Source organism: Schistocerca cancellata, chromosome 1 (genome assembly GCF_023864275.1).
Source record: "Schistocerca cancellata isolate TAMUIC-IGC-003103 chromosome 1, iqSchCanc2.1, whole genome shotgun sequence".
Lineage (NCBI taxonomy): Eukaryota > Metazoa > Arthropoda > Insecta > Orthoptera > Acrididae > Schistocerca > Schistocerca cancellata.
The window spans coordinates 75,763,370-75,790,478 of NC_064626.1; the positions used below are offsets into that span (position 1 = coordinate 75,763,370).

Sequence of the window (27,109 nt, forward strand, 5' to 3'; positions counted from 1 at the left end):
GCCTAGGTATTGGAGCAGGCATTGAAATGAAGCACATTATGTTCAGCTGCATGTTGTGCCACAGGGTGGTCCACTTTACCCTTTGCCACAATTTGGTGGTGGCCGTTCATCCTGGTAAACAGCTGCTTGGTAGTCATACCAATATAAAAAGCTGTGCAATGATTTAGCAGAGTTGGGATATGACATGGTTGCTTTCAAAGGTGGCCCGGCCTCTGATGGGCTATGATAGTTCTGTGACAGGACTGAAATATGATTGCTGGGGAAAGGGGATGGGATTGGGTGTAGCATAGACATGGATTAGGATTATGTGGAGATTGGGTGGGGTATGGAACACCATGTTAGGAAATGTGGGAAGGATCTTGGGCATAATGTCCCTCGATTCAGGGCATGATGATTGATCATCAAAGCCCTGATGAAAGATGTGGTTCAGTTGTTCCAGTCCAAGGTGGTACAAGGTAATGAAGGGTGACATTGTTAGGGTGAGTAGCAATCCATCCTCTTCAAAATGTTGTTGATATTGCAACCTGGACTTCACATTTTTTTGAGTGTTCAGGGGAGTAGATTAAATCTGGGAAATCCCGTGCTTTGCATGTGGTCAGTTACATCTTGCATGCTCACAAGTAGGACAGCTGCAAAATTTCTTATGCAGAAGACAGGAAGACCAAAAATATTGTATATCTCAAGGCAATTAAATAAACTTTTTACAGCTTAATTTAATGCACAAAAAGTCTGCCTTTTATTTATGTTGTAGTTGTAAATTTGTCTGTTTTGTATAGGTGTTCCTACTTATAAAGAGTGAGGCAATGCAATGCGTTCAAAGTGCAGCTAGTGCTGTATAAGACAAAGTTCATAGTAGTGAAAGGAAGGTGAAAAATAGATGACATCTAAAATATATTTCTGTGGTGATAAATACAACCGTGCACGATGGTGGATGGTAAATATATTAGTTTGAGATAGTACACTACAAGAACCCGAATTGATTTTATCATGAGTGCGTTTGATACTATTGTAAAATATACCTAAAAACAAAGATGATGTGACTTACCAAATGAAAGTGCTGGCAGGTCGACAGACACACAAACGAACACAAACATACACACAAAATTCAAGCTTTCGCAACAAACTGTTGCCTCATCAGGAAAGAGGGAAGGAGAGGGAAAGACAAAAGGATGTGGGTTTTAAGGGAAAGGGTAAGGAGTCATTCCAGTCCCGGGAGCGGAAAGACTTACCTTATGGGGAAAAAAGGACGGGTATACACTCGCGCACACACACACATATCCATCCACACATATACAGACACAAGCAGACATATTTAAAGACAAAGAGTTTGGGCAGAGATGTTAGTCGACGCAGAAGTGCAGAGGCAAAGATGTTGTTGAATGACAGGTGAGGTATGAGTGGCGGCAACTTGAAATTAGCGGAGATTGAGGCCTGGTGGATAACGGGAAGAGAGGATATATTGAAGAGCAAGTTCCCATCTCCGGAGTTCGGATAGGTTGGTGTTAGTAGGAAGTATCCAGATAACCCGGACGGTGTAACACTGTGCCAAGATGTGCTGGTCGTGCACCAAGGCATGTTTAGCCACAGGGTGATCCTCATTACCAACAAACACTGTCTGCCTGTGTCCATTCATGCGAATGGACAGTTTGTTGCTGGTCATTCCCACATAGAATGCATCACAGTGTAGGCAGCTCAGTTGGTAGATCACGTGGGTGCTTTCACACGTGGCTCTGCCTTTGATTGTGTACACCTTCCGGGTTACAGGACTGGAGTAGGTGGTGGTGGGAGGGTGCATGGGACAGGTTTTACACCGGGGGTGGTTACAAGGGTAGGAGCCAGAGGGTAGGGAAGGTGGTTTGGGGATTTCATAGGGATGAACTAAGAGGTTACGAAGGTTAGGTGGACGGCGGAAAGACACTCTTGGTGGAGTGGGGAGGATTTCATGAAGGATGGATCTCATTTCAGGGCAGGATTTGAGGAAGTCGTATCCCTGCTGGAGAGCCACATTCAGAATCTGATCCAGTCCCGGAAAGTATCCTGTTACAAGTGGGGCACTTTTGTGGTTCTTCTGTGGGAGGTTCTGGGTTTGAGAGGATGAGGAAGTGGCTCTGGTTATTTGCTTCTGTATCAGGTCGGGAGGGTAGCTGCGGGATGCGAAAGCTGTTGTCAGGTTGTTGGTGTAAAGCTTCAGGGATTCCGGACTGCACCCTCCCACCACCACCTACTCCAGTCCTGTAACCCGGAAGGTGTACACAATCAAAGGCAGAGCCACGTGTGAAAGCACCCACGTGATCTACCAACTGACCTGCCTACACTGTGATGCATTCTATGTGGGAATGACCAGCAACAAACTGTCCATTCGCATGAATGGACACAGGCAGACAGTGTTTGTTGGTAATGAGGATCACCCTGTGGCTAAACATGCCTTGGTGCACGACCAGCACATCTTGGCACAGTGTTACACCGTCCGGGTTATCTGGATACTTCCTACTAACACCAACCTATCCGAACTCCGGAGATGGGAACTTGCTCTTCAATATATCCTCTCTTCCCGTTATCCACCAGGCCTCAATCTCCGCTAATTTCAAGTTGCCGCCACTCATACCTCACCTGTCATTCAACAACATCTTTGCCTCTGCACTTCTGCGTCGACTAACATCTCTGCCCAAACTCTTTGTCTTTAAATATGTCTGCTTGTGTCTGTATATGTGTGGATGGATATGTGTGTGTGTGCGAGTGTATACCCGTCCTTTTTTCCCCATAAGGTAAGTCTTTCCGCTCCCGGGACTGGAATGACTCCTTACCCTTTCCCTTAAAACCCACATCCTTTCGTCTTTCCCTCTCCTTCCCTCTTTCCTGATGAGGCAACAGTTTGTTGCGAAAGCTTGAATTTTGTGTGTATGTTTGTGTTCGTTTGTGTGTCTGTCGACCTGCCAGCACTTTCATTTGGTAAGTCACATCATCTTTGTTTTTAGGTATATTTTTCCTTCATGGAATGTTTCCTTTTATTATAACCATATGCTACTATTGTAAGATAGACAAACCTAACAAACATGTAAATGTATGTCATGAAAGGTGGGGACAGGAAGATCTACTAATGCAATGGATCTGGTGTGATGTGATATGTACACTGATTTTGTCAGTGCAAATGTAAAGATCTGTATGACAGGAGCATATATTTCAAGTTGAGACAGCCTTGGTGAAATGTTGGTGCACCAGGTTACAAAATTAGCTGATGTGATTTTCATTATAACAGTGTCTACAACCTGGGAAAACTTGAAACATTCATCCCTACTTCTGTATCTAAATTCTTTATACATTATCATCAGTGAATTGCAATCTGAATCTGAACCTGAACCTGCTTCCTGTCACCATCCAATATCTAATTTCAGAGTCTCTGTCTCACAATGTTGTAACACTACTGGTATCTTCCCATGTCTCCAGGTCTTTTCAAAATATAGCTCTTGTTATTCTAGAACAGTGTATTTGTGATTACTAGCTGAAATTTATTGCAGAACTCAAGCAGTCTTACTCCACTCTCATTCCTATACCAGACCCATATTCATCCATAACTCTGTCTTCTATGTTGTTCTAACCACCACAATTATTAGAATTTTGTCTCCCTTTACATATTGAGTTATCCATTCAGTGTCCTCATATTCTCTCTCTCTTCACTATCTGCTTTTGACATTAGCATATATACCTAAACTGTTGTTGCTGTTGGATTGCTTTTGATTCCGATGAGAGTAATTCATTCATGTAACTGTTCACAGCAACTCACTCCTTACCTTATTTTCGTATTCATAACAAATCCTATTCCAGGTACACATTGTTCTTCTGATATTGATATTAACTTATATTAATCTGACTAAAAGTCATACTCTTTCCATTTCACTTCAATAACTAGTATTAAATCTATATTGAGCCTTTGCATTTCTCTTTTGAGATTTTATTTTTAATGTATGTGTGATCTATTTGAAATTTTCAGGGAACTCCAATCTTGTGTACACAATTATTCGCAAGAGGCAAGTTTTCCATGCATTGGCCAATCTTCCATCAGATTATGGGACTATTTCAAAGTCCCTCAGTAAAAGAACTCGCCGTCACCTACCGAGCACGTCATCTGCCGAGAATGTAAAGGATCTTCCTAGTATGGAGGGATCGCATCCAGCATTGCCTGCTGAACCTGGAACACTTAAGGCAACACTTCCAGACACACCAGGTAAATTTTAGAAAATAAATTCAACACATATAAAGTACATAAAGAATTGCATTACCTGCAAAAGCATATGTGTTGGAGCAGTAACACGCTTATTTCTTGAACGTACACCATAGCTTGCCACTAAAAAGAGTTATTAAGTGTGATACAACCAAAAGTGATGATTTCAAGCTCTCAGATCTTTCCTACTTTTGTAGGAAGGCTCTAAGGTCTACTTTTGTAGGAATGCTCAAAGGAGGCATGATTAAAGTAATTAATTTTTTCAGCATCTTGATTGCACCATAATTAAAAGAGAAAAAAATCTGGAAAGTTGTTACAAAGTAAGCTAAAATGAATAATTGAAAAAGTTTTTGTGAGTTAGTAATTTACAAAAAACTTATACAACGGTTGGAACTTAAACAGTGGCAACTATTTGTTCACAACCAATACAAAAGAGTTAACATGTTTGCACCTGTTGCTGTCCTTCAAAGTAGTCACCAGCATTGTGTTGAACCTGCTGTCAGCGATGTGGAAGGCATAGTATAGTGTTAGCAGAGCCTGTTCTGTTGATGGTGCGAATGGAGTAGTCTGCTGCCTGTCGAATCTCTGGAACAGTTCTGAAGCGAATGCCACAAAGTAGTTCATCTTCAGAATCAAATAAAAGTGATGGACTCATTTTCGCATAATAAGGGGAGACATTTAATTGTTTCACACTAAATATCTTTTGATACATTACTAGGGACTGGAAAATGTAGCATCTATTTTTTTGCAAAATTCGTGTCTATTTTTTTGTCGAAATTCCATCTACTTTCTTTGTTCATAAATGATTAGACACACAAATTTAAAAGGTTGTCACACTACATGAGCAAAGACAAACAAATTATCAGTTCTTTGAAACTGACTGTCAAAAAAGTGCTGATTGGGAATTTCTTGACTGGAATGTTTGCTTTTGCAAAAACTTGTAACACCTTTTTCTTCTGAAATGGACTTTGTTTTCTTCATTTGTCTGCAGCATTTAAGCTTTCAAAAATGATTGTTCCATTGAAAATCAGCAGTATTTTCCCACCAGTTAAGTGAATGCCACTCTGATATGAAGTTTTTCTCTGTACATTGCCCCCCCTCCCCCTCCAATTTGAAGATTAATAAATCTGCAGACTACTAATTTCAACTTTTCGTGGGCATTCATAGCCATACGACCCAAGCTTGACAACACTACAGATAGAACTGACAAGGCACTAGCATAGATGTAGAATCGAATGTATGGTAACTTGTTTTTAACATTAGGGGAAGAAATTCAGTGCTGCCAAAAAATGTTACAGATCTTATTTTCCAATCATATATCTCAGAGGGCAGGCACTATAGGCTGTAATGGCAGATGCCAGTGAGTGTAAACAGTTGCTTGTTGCATTTAGCAAAATATTGTTAACGATGTAGCTCAGGTGTGACCTCTAGAGGTATTTGATGCAGCTACAGTTCAAAACATCTGCCATCTAATTTGTTACATTAAAGCTGCCCACATTATACTATTTTTTGCGCTTTAGCTAACAGGCAAACACATGTGTTTCTTTTGTATAAAATGCTAGGTTCCATGGCTGAGTACTATGTTGCATTACACAATGTGAATCCTAAACAGACTATTCAACTGTCCACATTGGCATGGCGTGAAATCACAGAGCGCATTGGTGCATCATTGCATTTGTACACTACATTTTGCTAGTAGGTTCTTGGGCAAATTATCTTTCCAAATTATGGTTTGCTAAATGATGTGCAATGCCAGTAACTACTTACATTTTTGATATTGTATGCAAAAACATAACTATTTCAAACTAGCTCTGATAAATAGCTCATCTGGATACAACTCGTTATGAAACAGTGTTTATTAAGTAATTTCACATTTCGAGGCAAAATTCTCACCTCTTTCTCATTTATCTCAAAATGCAAATTTTTCCGGTCCCTGTGCACTCCAAATATTGATAACGTATATTCAGCTTCACAAACCCACAGTGCAACTCATAAAACAATGACCAATGTGTGTTTCAGCCCTTTCAGTTACTGAGATAGACATATTTGTTAAATGTGACTATGATGCCTCATTAGTTGAAATGTTCTTGATTAGACACAGTCAGTGATATGACAATTTTGCAGAGCTGACAGGAAACTACAAACTAAAAATGCATGCATTCATTATTTTACAGGAACATTGTTATTGTTAGTCACGGAGGAAACAGGTGATGAAATATCTTTAATTTATCCAGAGATGTTTAAAATGAAAATGTTTGGTGCATCTTCATGTGTGTATATCTCTAATGATGATTGAGAGAGAGAGAGAGAGAGAGAGAGAGAGAGAGAGAGAGAGAGGGGGGGGGGGCACTGGATTGAACCCAAGGTCTCATTGTACTTGCCATACTGCTCTTCAGCTTCTACATGATCTGTGCTCATTTAAATCAGAGGCAAACATCAGGAATGTTGATTGAATAAATATTTCAACTGTCTAACCACTTTGTCTCTCACCTAGGTATTGATAAAATGACTGAGAAAGAATCCGCTCACCCATCAGTGCAACAACTGTGTGACTTAAGTGCTGCAGCAGCTGTTAATGGAATTATGCCAAATGAGCCTCTGCAGACTGCAGGGTCTAAGCCAGCTAGCCAGCAGGGAGGTACCACTGATAGTATGAGACAGGTAGATGGTGAGGAGCAGCCACCACGACCAAAAAGTGTGGTTAGTTTGTTCTCATTTAACTTGATATATTACTTAATACTTAGAAAATGCATGGATTGATCCCAGATATGTAGTTTACTGTTTATAGTATTGTTTATTGAATTGAAAGCTTTTGTCAGGTGTAAAAATATGCCTGCAATCTGCATCCTGTGGTCCAAAAGATAGTAGGCTTCATGGAAGAACTGTGTAATTACTGCAGTCATGTCTATCTCTTTTTTTAAACAATGCTAAGAATCTACTAACAGTTTGTTTTGTGAGAAAAAGGCACTAATGTGGGACAGGGTAATACTTTCAAATATCTTACTAAAGTTGGGACTTTAATGATATTCATCTATACTAAATAAAAGAAAGTATTTTTTCTAAGAATATCTGTTCTGTGTCTTCCATTACAATTTGTGGATGTAAAGGAACATTACATATACAATTACAGTTTGTACATTCTAGATAACATTGCCTGAACTCTATCAGACAGCAACAAATGACAGTTCCTCAAATTCTGACAGATCACGAGACTCTTTCTTGCATTTTGTGACATCATTTTCATTGTCATGGCATGCTTTTTATTCAGTAGCACTCTCCATCTTCCAAGTCAGGACACCGCTGCATGGAATAACTCCCAAGCCATCAGGTACCACAGTGCATAGTAAACTGCTACTGTTGTCCCACCTTGAAGATGCACAATGTCTGTGCATACCAGTTTACATGCATAAGCAATAACAAAAGCTTCCAAACAGCTTACAGTTGTACACTACTTAACTAATAAAAATACTTTCACCTGTCGTGATAATCATTCTTCAGTTAAGTTGACATTACATAAAACATGGCTTTACCGAAGTGATGTGTTGCACCACACTACATAATTTTATATTAATTGTAACATTTTTGCTGGTTATAGTATAATCTGTTCTACCAGGGCATATGTCATTTACTCTTTTCTATTGAAATTTGCATCTATGTTGAAGTCACCAAATGTGGAAAGGTGCTCAGGGCCAGCCCAATCAACTACACTATTATATCTATCCTTGGAGCACATTAAATCAGCATTTGTTGGACTATGTACCTCAGTCACTTATGCTTTACTAACTTAAAATCATTACTGTGGAACTGAACACCCAGGATTTCAATTGACCTTTTTTGTGTACTGTTAAAGACAGGAAGTTTTTTAATTGCTGTATGTTAACTTATACAAATAGCCATATCACCACCTTTATGGCATTGCCTGCAACAATTACTTGCTATTAAGTTGCCTCATAAATTATTTTTCTAAAATTTAGTCCATGTTCAGTAGGTAATAACACCTGTGGGCAGTGTTTCTGTATGAATATTTGCAATATGTCGTATTATCCTTTCATATTTATTTATCACTTTGAGTCAACATTTATTTAAGTTACATTTTTACAATCAGCTGTTGCATGAACTGGGGCTTTTGGACCATTTTACAATGATTAGTTACTTATTTCACAACTTGGCTTTACACTAAGTGCACAGTATTCAGGAACATCTGAACTATTTTTTGTTTCAAAAATTTTGTTGACAGAGAACCAGAGAAATTATTAAATTTCATAAAGTGATTATTAACGAATCTTTAGACAGTTGCACTATTTATATTTGGCAACTAGTTCCAAACCGTACAGGTTCATTTTCAAGCCTGGCCCACTGAGGCTGCACTGAAATTGCCTGAACTTAATAATAAACACTGAAGTTCATTATTAAGATCAGGCACTTTCAGTGCAGTGTCAGTACGCCAGGCTTGAAACTGGACCCATAAGGTTTGAAACTAGTCGCCAAAGATATATACTGAAACTTTTGACAGATTTGTAAATAAACACTTTATGAGACATTGGAACTACGTACCTGAGCACTAATAAGATGGTTGTTTATCCTAATATTTTCTTATAAACTTTGTCATTAATAACCCATTACACTTTTGCATGAATAATTTGTCTTTATTACTGTGCTTTGAGGATCACTTTGGCACAAATATAATTGCATTATGGTGCAAGGAAAAGTTATCAGCTTATTGATGAAAAATCTATGACAGGTAGCTAAGTTGGATCTGAAGCAAACAGAACATTTTTCTTCCTGACATCTCCACAGACAAATTTTTATTTGGATACTTGTAGCATGTAGAGTGTAAAACAATGTGTATCCTTGATACTGCTAAACTTAATTATTATTTGTGTATATTCTCAAATGCAATTTCACCACTACTCTGTCTTGTTCAAATTAAAAAGCCACCCTTAAATGTGAGAGGAGGGAAGCATTTTAATTACCATTGATGCTGAGAGAAAAAAATATACAGTTTCTCATGTTCTGACTATAGTTAGACAGTGGTAATAATGAATACTCAATCATACCATCAGAGCAATTCAATAGTTTGGGCCTCAACCATTCACAAGTATAAAGACGAGTGAAAACTAGAAAATTTCAGAGTTAATGAAAGTTCAGAGAATAACTTTGTTGCTTCAGAAAGTCCCAGAATTCTGCTTCACTGTTGTACTATGTTTTAAATAAAACACTATGTATATCACGTTTCTTGTCATATGTTGTGACTAATTATCATGTACATTGGTGGAATATACATTGGCCATCTGACAGCTTCCGAAAGACAATAATGCAGCCTGACTTTGTGGCTCATGCGCAACTTCCTTTTATATAAAACTAAATGATCAACTATGTAATTGCAGGTAAGATTTACAAAATAACAAATAAGTTATGAGATAATTTTAGTTACTTACACCAAAAAATGGCCCACATATTGCCCTATATGTTTTGATATCCAATTTGGAAAAGTTTACTTAATTCCGTATATAATTTCAATGAATTTACAGTACAATAATTTAAATTACATTTAGTTAATTATAAACAAGTTACTTTCAATAAAATATTATTAACAGTATTTTGGTGCAGTTTCAAGTAGAGCTATCATTTTAAATGATGATAATGAATAAACATTGTAGTTTTCAGAAGTAGGGGAGAGATAAATTCTCTAGAATATGTGGTGCAACATGACTACATAGTTCATATCATGAAATTTCAAATATGGGTTGTAAAGAAATGGCTCATTCCCCTTATAAATCTGACAGCATATTAATGTGAAATTTAATCTGAGATGATAAACCCATTTGTTGTGATATTTTAAAGGGCTGTTTACTACTGGAACTGGATATAGACATAACAGTATAAAATCCAGAAAGTTAAAGATTCAAGCTAAAATGACCTCTTCAGAGAATGTTGACATGAGGAAGGAATTTCATGTAGGGATGGGAAGGTAGTCCCATTTCAAAATGATATATGTAACATGCAACTGGTTAAATTTATGCATGACACCTTTTATAACAACTGGCATTTATGATGAGTTTGCCATCTTAAATGAGTGTTTTTTTTTTTTTTTTTTTTTTTGCTGACTATGCACTTTTTATGCTGTTTCTGAACTATCTCAAATGCAGAATGTTTCTGTTGGGGCTCTCTTCTAAAATATTAGTGAAAGACTTTTAGTAACGAACATAGTTTCATGTCAGTACACACACAATGTAACCATGTTCCTCCTCCTCGCATGTTTCCGTCTGCTTTTCTGTCCTGCTCTGCCTCTTCCACACCCTTCCATTTTGTCTATATTGACTTAAACAACAATTTCGGTCACAATTTCTTTCCCTATAGTGAAGCAATGATTGCTGAAAATAGCTGGATAATCAATCCAACATGAGACAGCAGGTATATTATCAATGTTGGTAGACAATTCACCTTTCACTTTACTTTTGTCAGTTGAATGCTCTATAGCAACAATAAAGCAGAGATTGTTTTAGAGAGATAATATACACTGTTGGAATGATTTTGTTGAAATCAACTGTGAACACCTCCCCCCCCCCCCCCCCCCAACACCGCCCCCCCCACCCCCACCCCACCCTCTCTGGGCCTCACAGTTCTTTCGTGAGTTTGTGCATGGCACACATGGGGCCCCAAGTTATTGCAGCCCATTTTTCCTTCCCGTGTTACATTTCTTCCCCCATGCCCCCCCTCCCCAACCTCACTCCTTCCCCTCTGTCCCCTCTTTCGCTGTTGTTACTTATGTCGACCTGCCTATCCATCTGATTTCTGCATTCCTTGTCCCTTCCTTCCCCTGTTCCTTCCCTGTTTTAGCCCCCCTCTGCTCTGCTAGGTCAACCAGCACATGGAGCCAGTCAGTGTGATGGGGCTGTTATGTAACCAACTGGCTAAGCCCAAAGGCAACACAAGGATCACACGCCTGACACCTGAGTTGTTGCCTCCCCATGTATGCTTAGGAGTGGTTGCTTGTCTTTCTGGAACATCAGAACTCCTGACAACGGCCACTGTGCCAGATGCCCCTTGCTGTGGCTGGATGGTATCTTTATGATACTTTTTTTGGGAGGGGAGGGGGGGATCATCAGTCTTCTAACTTGTTTGATTTGGCCCATCATGAATTCCTCTCCTGTGCCGACCTCTTCATTTCAGAGTAGTACTTGCAACCTACATCGTGAATTACTTGTTGGATGTATTCCAATCTCTGTCTTCCTCTACAATTTTTGCCCCTGTGCAGCCGCCTCTAGTACCATGGAAGTCATTCGCTGGTCCTGTCTTATCATTCTGTCCCTTCTCCTTACCATTGTTTCCTATATATTCCTTTCCGATTCTGCACAGAACCTCCTCATTCCTGACCTTATCAGTCCACCTAATTTTCCAACATTCGTTTGTGCACCATTTCTCAAATGCTTCGATTCTCTTTTGTTCCGGTTTTCACACAGTCCATGCCTCACTACCATACAATGCTGTACTCCAGATATACATTCTCAGAAATTTCTTCCTCAAATTAAGGCCTATGTTTGATACTAGTAGACTTCTCTTGGCCAGGAATGACTTTTTTTCCATTCCTAGTCTGCTTTTGAAGCCGTCCTTGCTCTTTCCGTCATTGGTTATTTTACTGCCATGGTGCAGAATTCCTTAACTTCATCTACTTCATGATCATCAATCCTGATGTTAAGTTTCTCACTGTTCTCATTTCTGATATTTCTCATTACTTTTGTCTTCTTTTGATTTACTCTCAATCCATATTCTGTAGTCATTAGATTGGTCATTCCATCAGGAGATCATGTAATTGTTCTTCACTTTCACTCAGGATAGCAATGTCATCAGTGAAATGTATCATTGATATCCTGTCACCCTGAATTTTAATTCCACTCTTGAACTATTCATTTATTTCCATCATTGCTTCTTCAATGTACAGATTGAACAGTAGGAGTGAAAGACTACATCCCTGTCTTACACCATTTTTAATCCAAGCACTTCGCTCTTGGTTATCCACTTTTATTATTCCCTCTTAGCTCCTGTACATATTGTATATTACCCATCTCTCCCTATAGCTTACCCCTATTTTTCTCAGAATTTTTAACATCTTACTCCATTTTACTTTGTCGGACACTTTTTCCAGGTCAACATATCCTATGAACGTGTCTTGATTTTTCTTTAGTCTTGCTTCCGTTATCAACCACAATGTTAGAGTTGCCTCCCAGGTGCCTTTTCTAAACCCGAACTGATCGTCATGTAGCACATCCTACATTTTCTTTTCCATTCTTCTGTATATTATTGTTGTCAGCAACTTGGATGCATGAGCTATTAAGCCGATTGTGTGATAATTCTCGCACTTGTCAGCTCTTGCAGTCTTCGGAATTGTGTGGATATTTTTCCAGAAGTTGATGGTGTGTTGCCAGACTATACATTCTACACACCACTGTGAATAGTCACTGTGTTGCCGCTTTCCCCAATGATTATCGAAATTCTGATGGAATTTTATGTATTCCTTCTGCCTTATTTGATTGTTAATCCTCCAAAACTCTTTTAAATTCCGATTCTAATACTGGATCCCCTTATCTTCTAAATCAACCCCTGCTTCTTCTTCTAGCACATCAGACAAATTTTCCCTCTCATAGAGGCCTTCAATGTACTCTTTCCACCAATCCTCTCCTCCTCATTTAACAGTGGAATTCCCATTACACTCTTAATGTTACCACCTTTGTTTTTGATGTCACCAAAGGTTGTTTCGATTTCCCTGTATGCTGAGTCTGTCCTTCCGACAATCATTTCTTTTTCGATTTCTTCACATTTTTCAGGTAGCCATTTCATCTTAGCTTCCCTGCACTTAATATTTATTTTATTCCTCAGCGACTTGTATTTCTGTATTCTTGAGTTTACCAGAACATTTTTGCGTTTCCTCCTTTCATCGTTCAACTGAAGTATTTCTTCTGTTACTCATGGTTTCTTCACAGGTACCTTCTTTGTATCTATTTTTCTTTCCAACATCTGTGATGGCCCTTTTTATGATACATAGCGAGCTCCAAAAAACTGGCCATTCTTCTACAGCTCTCTCCTCGGATAGTAATGGATCGTTGAAAGCTGCTTCTTATGACCCTGCGGCTTTCCCTTCCCTGGCTACACCCTGGGAGAAGGGCCAGGCTCGTCCGCTTGGGGAGAAACACTTTCCTCGCTATCTTGTCTGCACTAGGGAGGATGGGGACATAATCTCTCTCAAAAAGCTGTTATTTTTAGTGGAAAATATTGAAGACAAGTTTGGTGAAGTGGAGTCTCACAGTAAGATGTGTTGGGTACACTGTTGATTGAAACTACTTGTGCCACCCAGTCTGCAACCCTTTGTGCTTGGGATCATCTTGGCGATGTCTCGGTGTCCATTACTCATCTGCAGTCTTGGAGTATGGTTCAGGGGGTCATTTTTCATAGGGCCCTTATCCTTCAAACAGATGAGGAACTCCAGGCCAAATTGGAACAGTGGGGCATTCATTTTGTTCAACGTGTTCATAAATGTCATAAGGACAGTCGCACTGATACTGGCACCATTATTCTGGATTTTGAGAGATACCCTCTCCGAGAATGTCAAGGTTATACAGGGTGTTACAAAAAGGTACAGCCAAACTTTCAGGAAACATTCCTCACACACAAAAAAAGAAAATATGTTATGTGGACATGTGTCCGGAAACACTTACTTTCCATGTTAGAGCTCATTTTATTACTTCTCTTCAAATCACATTAATCATGGAATGGAAACACACAGCAACAGAATGTACCAGCATGACTGCAAACACTTTGTTACAGGAAATGTTCAAAATGTCCTCAGTTAGCGAGGATACATGCATCCACCCTCTGTCGCATGGAATCCCTGATGCACTGATGCAGCCCTGGAGAATGGCGTATTGTATCACAGCTATCCACAATACGAGCACAAAGAGTCTCTACATTTGGTACCGGGGTCGCGTAGACAAGAGCTTTCAAATGCCCCCATAAATGAAAGTCAAGAGGGTTGAGGTAAGGAAAGCGTGGAGGCCATGGAATTGGTCCGCCTCTACCAATCCATCGGTCACCGAATCTGTTGTTGAGAAGCGTACGAACACTTCGACTGAAATGTGCAGGAGCTCTATCGTGCATGAACCACATGTTGTGTCGTACTTGTAAAGGCACATGTTCTAGCAGCACAGGTAGAGTATCCCGTATGAAATCATGATAACGTGCTCCATTGAGCGTAGGTGGAAGAACATGGGGCCCAATCAAGAGATCACCAACAATGTCTGCCCAAACGTTCACAGAAAATCTGTGTTGATGACGTCATTGCACAATTGCGTGCGGATTCTCGTCTGCCCACACATGTTGATTGTGAAAATTTACAATTTGATCACGTTGGAATTAAGCCTCATCCGTAAAGAGAACATTTGCACTTGAATGAGAATTGACACATTGTTCAATGAACCATTCACAGAAGTGTACCCGTGGAGGCCAATCAGCTGCTGATAGTGCCTGCACATGCTGTACATGGTACGGAAACAACTGGTTCTCCCATAGCACTCTCCATACAGTGACGTGGTCAATGTTACCTTGTACAGCAGCAACTTCTCTGACGCTGACATTAGGGTTATCGTCAACTGCACGAAGAATTGCCTCGTCCATTGCAGGTGTTCTCGTCGTTCTAGGTCTTCCCCAGTCGCGAGTCATAGGCTGGAATGTTCCGTGCTCCCTAAGATGCTGATCAGTTGCTTTCTACATCTTCCTGTCGGGACACCTTCGTTCTGGAAATCTGTCTCGATACAAATGTACCGCGCCACGGCTATTGCCCCGCGCGAATCCATACATCAAATGGGCATCTGCCAACTCTGCATTTGTAAACATTGCACTGACTGCAAAACCACATTTGTGATGAACACTAACCTGTTGATGCTACGTACTGATGCGCTTGATGCTAGTACTGCAGAGCAATGAGTCGCTTGTCAACACAAGCACCGAAGTCAACATTACCTTCCTTCAATTGGGCCAACTGGTGGTGAATCGAGGAAGTACAGTACATACTGACGAAACTAAAATGAGCTCTAACATGGACATAAAGCATTTCCGGACACATGTCCACATAACATCTTTTCTTTATTTGTGTGTGAGGAATGTTTTCTGAAAGTTTGGCTGTACCTTTTTGTAACACCATGTATGTTATCGGTGTGATGTGAAGTCGTATGTCCTGCCACCCATGAGATGTTTTGGTGCTTGCATTTCAGGCATAGGTCTTACTGCTGTACAGTGGACCATCTTTGTGGTGAATGTGGACACCAATTCCATGAGGGAGCCGACTGTGTTGTGCCACACGTGTGTATTGTCATGACTATCTCTCTCCACACTCACCAGACTGCCCAGCTTATAAGAAGGAAAAGAAGATGCAGGAGTATAACTCTCTTGATCATTTATCTTATACTGAGGCTCAACAGAAATATGACCAACTTCACTCTGTGTTGATGAGTTCCACCATTGCCTCTGTTATGTGCTTTCCCCTCCTCCCTCTTTCTCACTCCAATCCTGGCCCCCCTCTTCTTTCCCTCTCCCCTGCAGATTCTTTGGTGCCTGCCAGTGATGGGACTCAGTCCGGGGACCCCTGTCCCCATCGTCTCTCAGGCTAGGGGCCTGCTATCACAACTCAGCTATGGGACACGCAGTCCTTGTGCCACTAGGTAGCCCACTCTCTTGCAGTTGTGGATCTTGCAGAAGCCTGCTGTACCCTGCGCTCCTTGACCTCTCGCCCATTCGCTTACTGTTTGGGTATCTGCTCCATGCTTATTGACTGGAACTGTAATGGATACTACTGTCGCCTCCCATAGTTGCAATCCCTTATTGCCTTTTACTTGATAGGTTGTGTCATTCTCAAGGAATCTCTTTTTACTGCTACTCACTCACCGACCCTTCATAGATTTTGTGCTTTATCAAAACCAGCTTGGCCCTTTGAAAGCTTCTGGTGTTGTTTGGAGGCTAGGACGCAAGGACTTTGTTATTTCCTGGACTCCCTCTCATACTACATTGAAAGCAGTTGCTGTCCAGGTCCAGTTGGACTCACTTATGGCTTTATGTTAAATCCCTTTTTGCTCGGTCATGGGCTGACCCTTGGAAGGCTACCCCACCCATCTAACAAAACTTCACACAATCAAGGAGGCTCCCACCACATGGTGTTCTTCCTTCTGCATCTCTCAGTGTGAATCTGCCATCCTCCGTCATTTTCATATCAGCCATACTAGGTTGACCCATGGTTTTTTTACACAGCATTGAACCACCCACTAAATATGCCCTTCTGCCTTCCTTGTCCCAGGTGTTAGCAGACACCCCTCACATGGTTATGTCTGTCCTTAGTTTTCTTTTCAGGAATCAGAGTCCCTCAGTTAGTGTTGGCCTTGCCTCCACAGTGGTCAGGTTCTCTCTCCCCTTTTTTCCCCACATTTTGCCTGTTCTTGTTTTGTGTCATTTCATTTCCCCTTTGTGTGTGTCTTCTTCCCTTGGTGTTGTACCCCTTGTGTTGTGATCATCATATGTTGTGGGGATTGGAAGGTGTTGTTGGCAGTGCTTGTGCCCCAACATGCGAAGCATTTCTGGGGCTGCCCTGCTCCCCCTCCACCCCCTTCTTCTTCTGTTCTTTCCTCTTTCTGCTGCCCAGACATACGTTTTACCCCTTCGTTTGCCCAGTTTCACTTCCCCTTCACTGAATTATGCTGTTTGTATTGTTTCTCCCTCGGTTTCTACATCCTTAGATCATGGGACTGATGACTTTGCTGTTTGTCCCCCTCCCCCCCCCCCCCCAACCAACCAACAAGCAACCAACCAACCAACCACCCACCCAACCAGCCAGTCAACAAAGAGTGAGCCATTAATGCCAGTAGACTAACACCCATCTGTCCACATTTATTACACATGAACCACTGATCACATATACCCAATCTGTCTAAACAATTGCAGTACTCCCCAAGATTTATATTATTATGCACATATAATTATTATACAGCTTCAGAGCAGTACTGATGTCTCGTGTGGCACCTGTATAGAGTAGCCATTTGCTTGACGGCCAGCTCTTTCTAAAGCTGTCATGACGACTTGGATATCAAGTAAAACATGATGTGCAATCCAGCAAGACCATTGTAATCTTAAAATAAAACTGGCTGACACAACAAACCAAAGCAAAGCTGAATTACTTACACATTGGGAATAAAATAGAATGATTGCACAATGTAATGGTGGTGGTGGTGGTGGTGGTGGTGGTGGTGGTGGTGGTGGTGGTGGTGGTATTTCTGGAGCTGCTGTGGCTGTTACTATATATAGTTTTACCCATGCTGAACTGAGGGAGAGATACAACCAGATTATTTTATATGCTGTGTACTCGATACTTTACTGAATGATGTTGACTAACTTTGTGGCACTAATATTAATTCATTTTCAGCCAGCAACACCCAGTTCTCCCACAGCTACAGTGCATTCTGCAACTATGTCGCACTCCATGCGTAAAGTATCAGATTCATCGGTGTCAAATGTGAGTTTACAGAGGTCTGCCTCTCAGGTAAGTACCCACAGTTAGTGAGATTTTGTCACGTTTAATATACACTGTACTGTTACTACTTGTGCACTAAGAAACAAAACAGTGGTTTATTTATGTTCTTATTAATGTTTTGGTCAGACAAAGTAAATTAGCGGCTCCAATGTCGTTATGATAGGACACCTGTTTATTCATATGCATCACAAAATAATTATCTTTTTAATGCTTCATTTTACATATTTTGCCTTGATATTTGCAAGGACACAGTGAGGAAAGGAATTTTATTCAGTAGGTTATCATATATCAGATTTATCCGTGCATGGAAGAACCTTTTATACTATTTCAAGCAATGGGAAATCCAGGATGGAATAATGACAGTTTAATGAAAATGATAGATTGATACCCACTATATAGAGGAGAAGTTGAGTTGCGGACAGGCACAACAAAAAGACTGTTAAACATGTGAGCTTTCAGCCAAAAGGCCTTCTCCAGAAGTAAGCAACACACACACACATACATGACCACTTTCTCTGGCCATTGTGGCTGGACTGCAAGCAACTGAACGTGATGGGAGAAGCAATCTGGGTGGAGGAGTAAGGAGGAGGCTAGGGTAGGGAGGGACAGGAATAACATGGTAGGGGAGGAGTACAGTAAAATTCTTCTTGCTACTGTTGAACACAATGCCCAGTTGATTCCAAACCCACAACCTTCTTCCCGGTGACTATGATCAACGATATCCTCTCCCACAATTACTCCTCCTTCGAAAGCATCACCTACAAACAAATCCTTGATAGCAGTGGGCACTTGCATGGCACCCTCCTATACCAATATATTCATCTAGAGGAATCCTTCCTAACCACTCAGAATCCATAACCCCTTACGTTGTTCAGTTTCATTGAGGGTGAGAACACACTATCCACTTTTCTTGCAAAACTTCCAACACCTTCTTGCCCATTCACTTCACCTGGTCCCACTCACCCAACAAGCCACCTTAAACAGATCATCTGTGCCTTATCTCTCCAATTACCTATCAACTGCCAGAGTCCCACCAGCAGGCCACAAAGGAGCAATCCCCCCCTCGTGACTCAGTACTACTACACAAGAATGGAGCAAGTGAATCACATTCTCTGCCCAGGTTTCAACTACCTCTTGTTGCACCCAGAAATGAGGATAACCCTTCCCACTAACCTTCTCAGAATTCCACTGGCCACTGAACGTGTGCAATATCCTCATCCATCCCTACTCTTTCCTACCCCCAACCCCTTTCCTCATGGCTCATATCCCTGTAATAGAAATAGATGCAAAATCTGTTGCATACATCCTCCTACCACCACCTGCTCCAATACGGTCACAAGCATCATCTACACATCAATGGCAGGGATAGTTGTGAAAGTACTTATGTGATCTACGAACTAAGCTGCAACTACTGTGCTGTGTCCTACATGGGCATGACAACCAACAAGCTGTCTGTCTGCGTGAATGGCCACCGACAAGAAACAGGACCACCTGTTTGCTGAGCATGCTGCCTGACATAGCGTTCTTCACTTCAATGACTGCTTCACAGCATGCACCACCTGGATCCTTACTACATATACCACCTTTTCTTAATTGTGCAGGTGGGAACTCTCCCTGCATTATGTTCTACATTCCAGTAACCCCCCCCCCCCCTGGCCTCAACCTTTGTTAGTCTCTATATTACACCCACTTATCCCCTTCCCTGCTCCCAGTCCAGCACCACCCAGCCCTCTGTTACACCAATACACTCACAGTCTTTTTCCCCTCCTGTTTCTCTCCTTTTCTGCTCCCCTTCACACCCCACCCCCACCCCCACCCCCACTGTCAACCCCATCTAACCATCCAACTGCACATAGCAAACTCTGACTTGTTCCCACCACACATCTGCACACTCCCACAAGCAGCACCTTACCACCTACCACCCATAGCCTGCTATCCCTCCCCCTCCCCACCCCACTCCAGCCACCTCTTTACCCTGACCACTCAGATTGCTTCTTCCATCATGCATAGTTGTTTGCAGTCCAGTCTTAGTGGCCAGACACGCGAAGGTAAATCTTTTATCACATAATATGTTGCAAAGTGAAAGCTGTAATTAATCACTGATTTTGGGTCCTGGACCAGCACACATTTATAATCTATTGGGGACACACACATCAGTACAATTGACTGTAGAGATACGTTTCATAGTGGGAATAGAACAACTGAGGTGGTCTTCCATACATTGATAACAACGCATACTTAACCATGCGTGACCTGAAATATACTGTACAGAGAGAGAGGTGAAAGGTGTTTGGAGAAGTCCTGCCAATGTGGCTGGGTGAATTCGCCTAAGATCACTGATATTTTGATAGGCAAACCCACTCTTAAGTTTTAAGGAATGAACTGCAGCTTAACCTGCTGGTACTCCACAATATAAACCTAAAGTGGGTGGGGTACAATTTAATCCCCCACACTTCCATTACAGTATGAAATTAATGATTCGTTAATACTGCAGGGTGTTTGCAGTAAGCCAATGCCATATTTTAGTCAAGTTGTCCCATAAATGTCTCTCTTTTTCCATATTTGATTCAGTACCTTCTCATTAGTTATTCGATTTACTCATCTAATTTTCTGTATCCTTCCATAGCATAACAGTGCAAAAGCTTCTATTCTTCCCTTGCACGAACTGCTTTCAGTTCTATACAAGGTACACTCCAGACAGAAATTGATATTCATTTTCGACAAATTTCTCATTTTCAGAAAAGCTGTTCTTGTATTACCAGTAAACATTTTCTGTCCTACTTAAGCCATCGTCTGGCAAAAATCAAACAATGGAAAATTCAGAATGGAGTGTAACAACATTATGGAAAGGAAAGTTGCTACTACTCACCATACAGCGGAGACGCTGAGTCACAGATAGGCACAACAAAAAGACTGTCACAATATAAGCTTTCGGCCTACAAGACCTTTCTCAAAAATAGATCACACACACACACACACACACACACACACACACACACGGAAACGCAACTCTCGCACACACGACTGCAGCCTCTTGCAGCTGAAGCCACACTGGCAGCATGGCTTCAGCTGCCAGAGGATGAAGTCTTTTGTGTGTGTGTGTGTGTGTGTGTGTGTGTGTGTGTGTGTGTGTGTTCGTTGCACCTATCTGCCACTCAGCATCTCCACTATATGGTGAGTAGCAACTTTCCTTTTCATAATATCGTTATATTTCAGCGATCGTCTGCTATTTTGCTGCCCAAATAGCAGAACTCGTCTACTACTTGTAATCTCTCATTTCCTAATGTAATTTGCTCAGTGTCACCTGATTTAATTCAATTGCATGCCATTACTCTTGTTTTAGTTTTATTAATGTTCATCTTATAACATTTTCTCAAGACACTATCCCTTCTGTTTAGCTGCTTCTCTAAGTCTTTTGCTGTCTGTGACAGAATTACAATGTTGTCAGAAAACTGCACAATTTTTATTTCTTCTTTCTAAACCTTAATTCCATTTCTAAATCTCTCCTTGTTTCCTTTGCTTCTTGCTCAATGTGCAATTTGAATAACACAGAGGATAGGCTACAACTACAGCTTCACTTTTGTGGCCTTCAGCTATTACAACTGCAGCATGGTTTCTGTACAAAACTTTCTGCTACCTTTATTTTAACCCCTGCTACCTTCAGAATGTCAGAGAGTCCATCAACATTGTCAAAACCCTTCTGTAAATGTATGAGTGCTGTAAACGTACATTTGCCTTTCTTCATTCTGTCTTCTAAGGTAAGGCAACAGATCAGTATGGCCTCATGTGTTCCTACATTTCTCCAGTACTGACACTGATCTTCCCCAACATCAGCTTCTACTAGTTGTTTCACTGTTACATGACTTAATTCATGTCAATGTTTTGCAGACATGACATATTGAACTGGCGATGAACACACTTCTCCCAATGAGAGACTAGTTTGTTGGGACTGTCACTGTAGAATATTTAAGTTTGTTGGTAGAGCCAAATGTCATAGTGCTAGTGTGTGGTTTGTTATTGTCATGCTGAATGAGAGGGTGCTCCATATGTGGATGAACTCTTCTGAGATCAGAAACTCAATGGTGGGATGCTGTTTCCCACACGCCGACATAGTTAATTTACACTTCACCATGTTGCACGATAAAATTTCAAGCCCTCTGGCTGTAAGAGGACTGTAACTATGTATACATAGAAAATAAAGATTTAAAATGGTAATAACATTTGTTTAAGCTTTAAGAGTTTTCACATAAAGAAATTGAAGGCATTATTTTCAGAAGACACATATTTTCATTTTATTTATTTATTTCAGACTATGATATCAAAACTGTCCCTCTTCCAGTGTTGGCTCCTGTCACTCTAACTTCCCGTACTAGTTTTTTGGTAGAAATATCATGGAAAACTGATTTCAATTTAGACACCAGTGGACTAAAAATGCTACTTCTGAGTGTTCAATGATCATGTATATCAAGAGGTTATGTACTTTCAACATACCAATTAATCATTTAACTCGAGCAGGTACTTGCCCAATCAGAATAAAAAAATTGGATGTGATCGGGACTATATTTCTGCCAAAACTAGAGGTCTCCAACACACCAATGTTTATCACTGGTACTGTATTGCTAAATAAATATGAAACTAGTGATTCACAGCTTAGGTGTCACAAAATTCCTTCAGATCAGACAAGCTTCCAAAATTGCAACACATTCCCAGTCAGTGTCAGTAATTAACAAATATTACCATTTCTGCAATCCAGAGAGAGTATAAGAACAAAAATTTCAACCTCATTAAACAACCAGAGAAGTATGCATTTTTAGCCATCATGCTAACAGTAGCTTTGGCTTTTGCTGATGGCTATCGCAGCTCTTCCTAGTGGCCAGTTTCTTGGCTTTTGTTGATAACAGCCATCAATGGATTGTCCACCTTGCTGTGTCTCTTTCATCATCTAGTTCCCTTTTCTCTTACTTATATATAACACAAAACACTTCATAGTTAAAACCTTATCATTAAGAAAATGTAAATTAAGCCTTTCCTGGTGGACAGTACTTGTTATTGTGCCATAATATTGTACTCGGGGCTATCATAATTCCTGGCAACAGGAGCACTCCACTTTGCCCTATCACAGTGGGTAGGATTTTGGGTAGACAGCCCTCATGTCAGGGCATGATGAAATATAGTTAAAGCCCTGGTGAAGGTTGTGGTTGAGCTATTCAAGGGCAGAGTAATACGGGCTGATCAGAGGGAGTGCTGGTCAGTGGCCGGTTAACAGGTTTACTGGTATCAAATGAGTAGACACCACAGGAGATCTGTGTATGGGTGAGCTGAATAGAATATTGGCTGTCACCAAAGGCTGTGGTAAGATTATCGGTATATTTCGACAACTCCTGGTTGTCACTGCAGATTTGGCATCCACAGGTGGTGAGGCTGTTAAGGGAGAGACTTCCTGACATGGAACATGTGACAGCTGTCAAAGTGGAGGTACTGTTTGAGGTTGGTGCACTTGATATGAACAGAGGTATTTATGGAGCCATCTGAGAGTGGAAATCGACATATAGGAAGGTTGTTTGTTGAAATTAGAAGGACCAGGTGAAGTTGATTTGGGAGTAGGTGTTGATGTTATGAGGGAAAGAGCAAAGGTTGTCCTTACCGTGAGTGTAGATCATGAAAATGTCATCAGTGAATCTGAACCAGATGAGGGGTGTTAGATGTCGACTGGATAGGAAGAACTCCCCCAGATGGTCCATAAATAAGTTGGCATAAAATGGTGCCAAGTGACTGCCCAAGGCACTACCATATTTTTATTTTATTATTTTTTTAAATATAGATTTGGCCTTCAAAAGTGAAATAATTGTGGGGTCAGTATGTGGTTGGCTAGGAGTATTAGGAAAGAGGTGGTGAGTTTGGCATCAAGAGGACATTGGCAAAGTTAGTGTTGCATGGGCACAAGTTCGTTGGCATGAGGGAAGTTGGTGTACATGGATGTTGCATTTGCACTGACCATCGAAGGTCTGGAGATAAAAAGACAGGAACTTTGGAGAGTGGTGAAGGAAATGAGCAGTGCCTTGAATGTAGGATGGGAGGTTATAGACAATACTAAGGCCTTAACAAGATGCTTGTATGTAGAGGTGTTGGAAAGTTGCCAGAGATCGTCAGCAACATAGTCACTATGATTCATCATCACTTTGGTAGAGCCTTTGTCAGCAGGAAGGATGATGAGGACTGGACTGGTTTTCAGGTTCGAGGTAGCTGTGTGTTTCATAGGAGTGTTGTTGAACTCTCTGGGGAGGAATTCAGGAAAGGGAGGTGAGGCCAGGATGGAAGTGAGGAACTCCTGAAAGATTACCAGGGTATGACTGTGTGGAAGTGGAGGTTCCCAGTTGGAGGGAGGTTTGAACTGTTTTAAGCAAGGTTCTGTGTAGGGTTCTAGTTAGCTGCTGTCAGTGGGGTGTATGGTGAAGAAATGTTTGCACTGCAGAGAATGAGTAAAGGAAAGAAGGTGTTCAGCGTGGTTGAACTTAGGTTTGGGGCTAAAGGTGAGGTTTTTCGAAGATGCTGAGACTTCTGCAGGGGCCAGAGCTTTGGCAGAAACGTTGACAACAGTGTTACAGGATGGGTACTCAAGAATAGTGCATTTTATGAAGGGTGGAGGAAGTTTTTGGGAATGTAAAGTGTGGAGTAAGGCAGTGAAGCATGGTAGGGGAGCTGTGAGGGATTGACTTGGAGGTGGGACTGGGGGAGGGGGGGGGGGGGGGCAGAACAGAATGGAAGGCTTTTTATTGGCTGTAAGTACTCTCATGTGGGCATAAGAGAGCAGTAGCTGGGACTGCTTCCTCAGACAGTGCTTGGGGTGCCGTTACAACTGTTGAAGTGCAAGGGTTCCTGTTGTAGTGGAGCCATTCAGGTAGTTGTGGTCACAGAGTAAAAGAATTTTGCAAAAGTAGTAGATGCTGTCAAGTATGATTCTGAAGAAGCAGATAGTTGAAAGTGAGGGACTGATGGAATTGGAAAAGAAAACGATTGTTGCAGTGGGATGGGTGATAACCTGAGATACCAATTTTAATATCAAGCTGGTTGGTTGGGATACCATGTGCCAGACAAGATTTCAGAAAGAGGATGTGTGACTGGAATTTTGCAATGAGAAATAAGACTCTTCAGAACTGTCAAAGGTAAAATGGGCAGGAATTCATGGTTGGAGTCACTTAAAAAGAAAGATTGAAGATAAGAAGTTGAAAACTTATGGTCCAAGTGTTACAGCGGAAATAATAATTTATTAGATATTTAATATTTTATTCCCCTGTGTTACCTTTCTAATTAGTTTATCAATGCTTCAATCTTTTTGTTATGTTTATTTTTCATTCATGTTGTGTCTTTTATTATAACAGTGCACAAATTTCCACTGTCATTAAATATCCAGAAGAAACAATTCTTATTTTTTTCACTGAATGTAATGCACCCTCTACTTGTTATTGTACCTCTTCCTGCCGCATCACTTTTAATTTTTGTTTTGCTTTCATGGTTATCATTTATTATTTTATGCCTTTTGAATATTTGTTTGTTTTGTTTGTTTTAATTTATGTTGCTGACACATTATTTGCATGAACTTAGCGACAAAGCATCCGGCTGACAGAAGCACACTCTCTTGTCCAGGGGAGTGTTGGAGGTCAGTGGATACCCACAGCTGAGTGGGTAAATTCTTGGAAGTGTAAACTTCCTTTGCAAACAATAATGAGGCTGCTTCAAGTCTTGGTACCTCAGGTTGAGAAGATATGTATTGACAAGTAAGTCACAGTATATCACTTTATAGTTGAGCATTAGCACAAATTTTATCTATTGCACTGGTCTGAGACTATTGTTTGTATATTTTGTAGGGGACTGACAGATGAAAGTGAGATCCTAAAATTTCTGCAGCATGGCACCCTGGTAGGCCTACTTCCAGTTCCACATCCAATTCTTATTCGAAAATATCAAGCAAACACAGGAACTACTACATGGTTTCGTACTTATATGTGGGGTGTTATTTATCTACGGTTAGTATGTTAGATTAATCTATGCTTTGAAATCTCTCATTAAAATAATATACTAAAAGGAATAGTACTAGAATTTATCAAGAAACAGAAAAGAGTCTTTTATTAATTTGTGTCGATTTGTTCATCTTTCAGGAATGTGGATCCACCAATATGGTATGACACAGATGTTAAATTATTTGAAATTCAGCGAGTTTAAGTTTCCACATTTATTTTAATATACCTGATAATTATAACCAAAAAAAGGCTGAATATTTCAAATTAAAGTTTGTAGAACAGAAGATAATTGAAATATTTCTATTTGATAGTAGATACAAGAAGAATATTTATTTATTATGAAAAATAACAGTTGTCTGTAGTACACAGAGCTGAACTATTAATTTGTGCCACTGTACAGTGCAGGTACAGTGAACTATTTTTGAGAGTTACCGTTCATTTGATGCCACTGTTATCACAGATGTTTTTGCCACATGTCTTGTGAAATCTTTGATACATTTGTGTTGTACTCATTTATATTTTCCCCAACTGGATGTCATACTTTTTTCACTACTTCACAATGCACTGCAAGAGTATTGTTTCTATACTTAATGCTTTTTTGAAGAAATTGTACACATATGACATAATTAGTTCAGTAACATCTCAAAATATTGATTTAATGCTTCTTATATTAGTATTTATTTATTTTTTACTTGTATCACTGCCATGTATCATTTGATTTGCGAAAGAGGGGCAAGGGGAAACCATAGCACAGTATACCCGATATTGTTGGTGCTGAAGAGTGCCAAATGATAGTGCAGTCCTTGGTTACATTGCATATCAAAGTGCTTTATACTATTATTGGTCTTTCCTCTGTCTGTTGTTCTGTATTGACAGTGATATCTATGTGTTAAGATGTCCATTTTATTAATGTGGTATGTAACAGTTTATGTAAGGTATTTATGATACACCTGCATTTCATAAGTAGTGAGTATCTAGTCAAAACATGTTGCGGAAGACCCTATGGTCAAACATCAGGGATTCTTCTGTAAGCTTATGGCAATGAGAATTCATTGATAATTTTCATACATCATTTACATTAGGCATAGCTTAATTACTCAATGAGAGAGACAGTTTTCAGTGGTTGTATTGTATGTACCTGCCTTTTATAGTTAGTTGACAGCAGTATATTGACATTTCTGTCGGCATCTGTTGCAGAGAACACGTTTGTATAATGCTGTACTAAGATGTTATTCAGTGACACATCTTGTCAATAATAATTTATAAAGTTCCTAAGCAAATATTTATTTAGTGTTAAAGATAACA

General features: G+C 40.4%; 1 protein-coding gene across 2 annotated transcripts in view; it reads left to right on the forward strand.

The window, feature by feature from the left end:
• The window catches only part of LOC126165312 (protein HID1), an 82,595-nt gene extending 55,790 nt beyond the window's left edge, over window positions 1-26,805 (forward strand). The window contains exons 12-17 of one of the 2 annotated variants that reach the window (XM_049920308.1): window positions 3,989-4,222; window positions 6,714-6,919; window positions 17,679-17,795; window positions 25,389-25,561; window positions 25,652-25,810; window positions 25,943-26,805. In XM_049920308.1, coding sequence (XP_049776265.1) covers window positions 3,989-4,222; window positions 6,714-6,919; window positions 17,679-17,795; window positions 25,389-25,561; window positions 25,652-25,810; window positions 25,943-26,006 — 953 coding nt within the window. In that variant the 3' untranslated portion in view covers window positions 26,007-26,805. The remainder of the gene's footprint in view (window positions 1-3,988; window positions 4,223-6,713; window positions 6,920-17,678; window positions 17,796-25,388; window positions 25,562-25,651; window positions 25,811-25,942) is intronic. The other variant, XM_049920309.1, reaches the window with a different exon arrangement.
• Window positions 26,806-27,109: the final 304 nt, after the last annotated feature.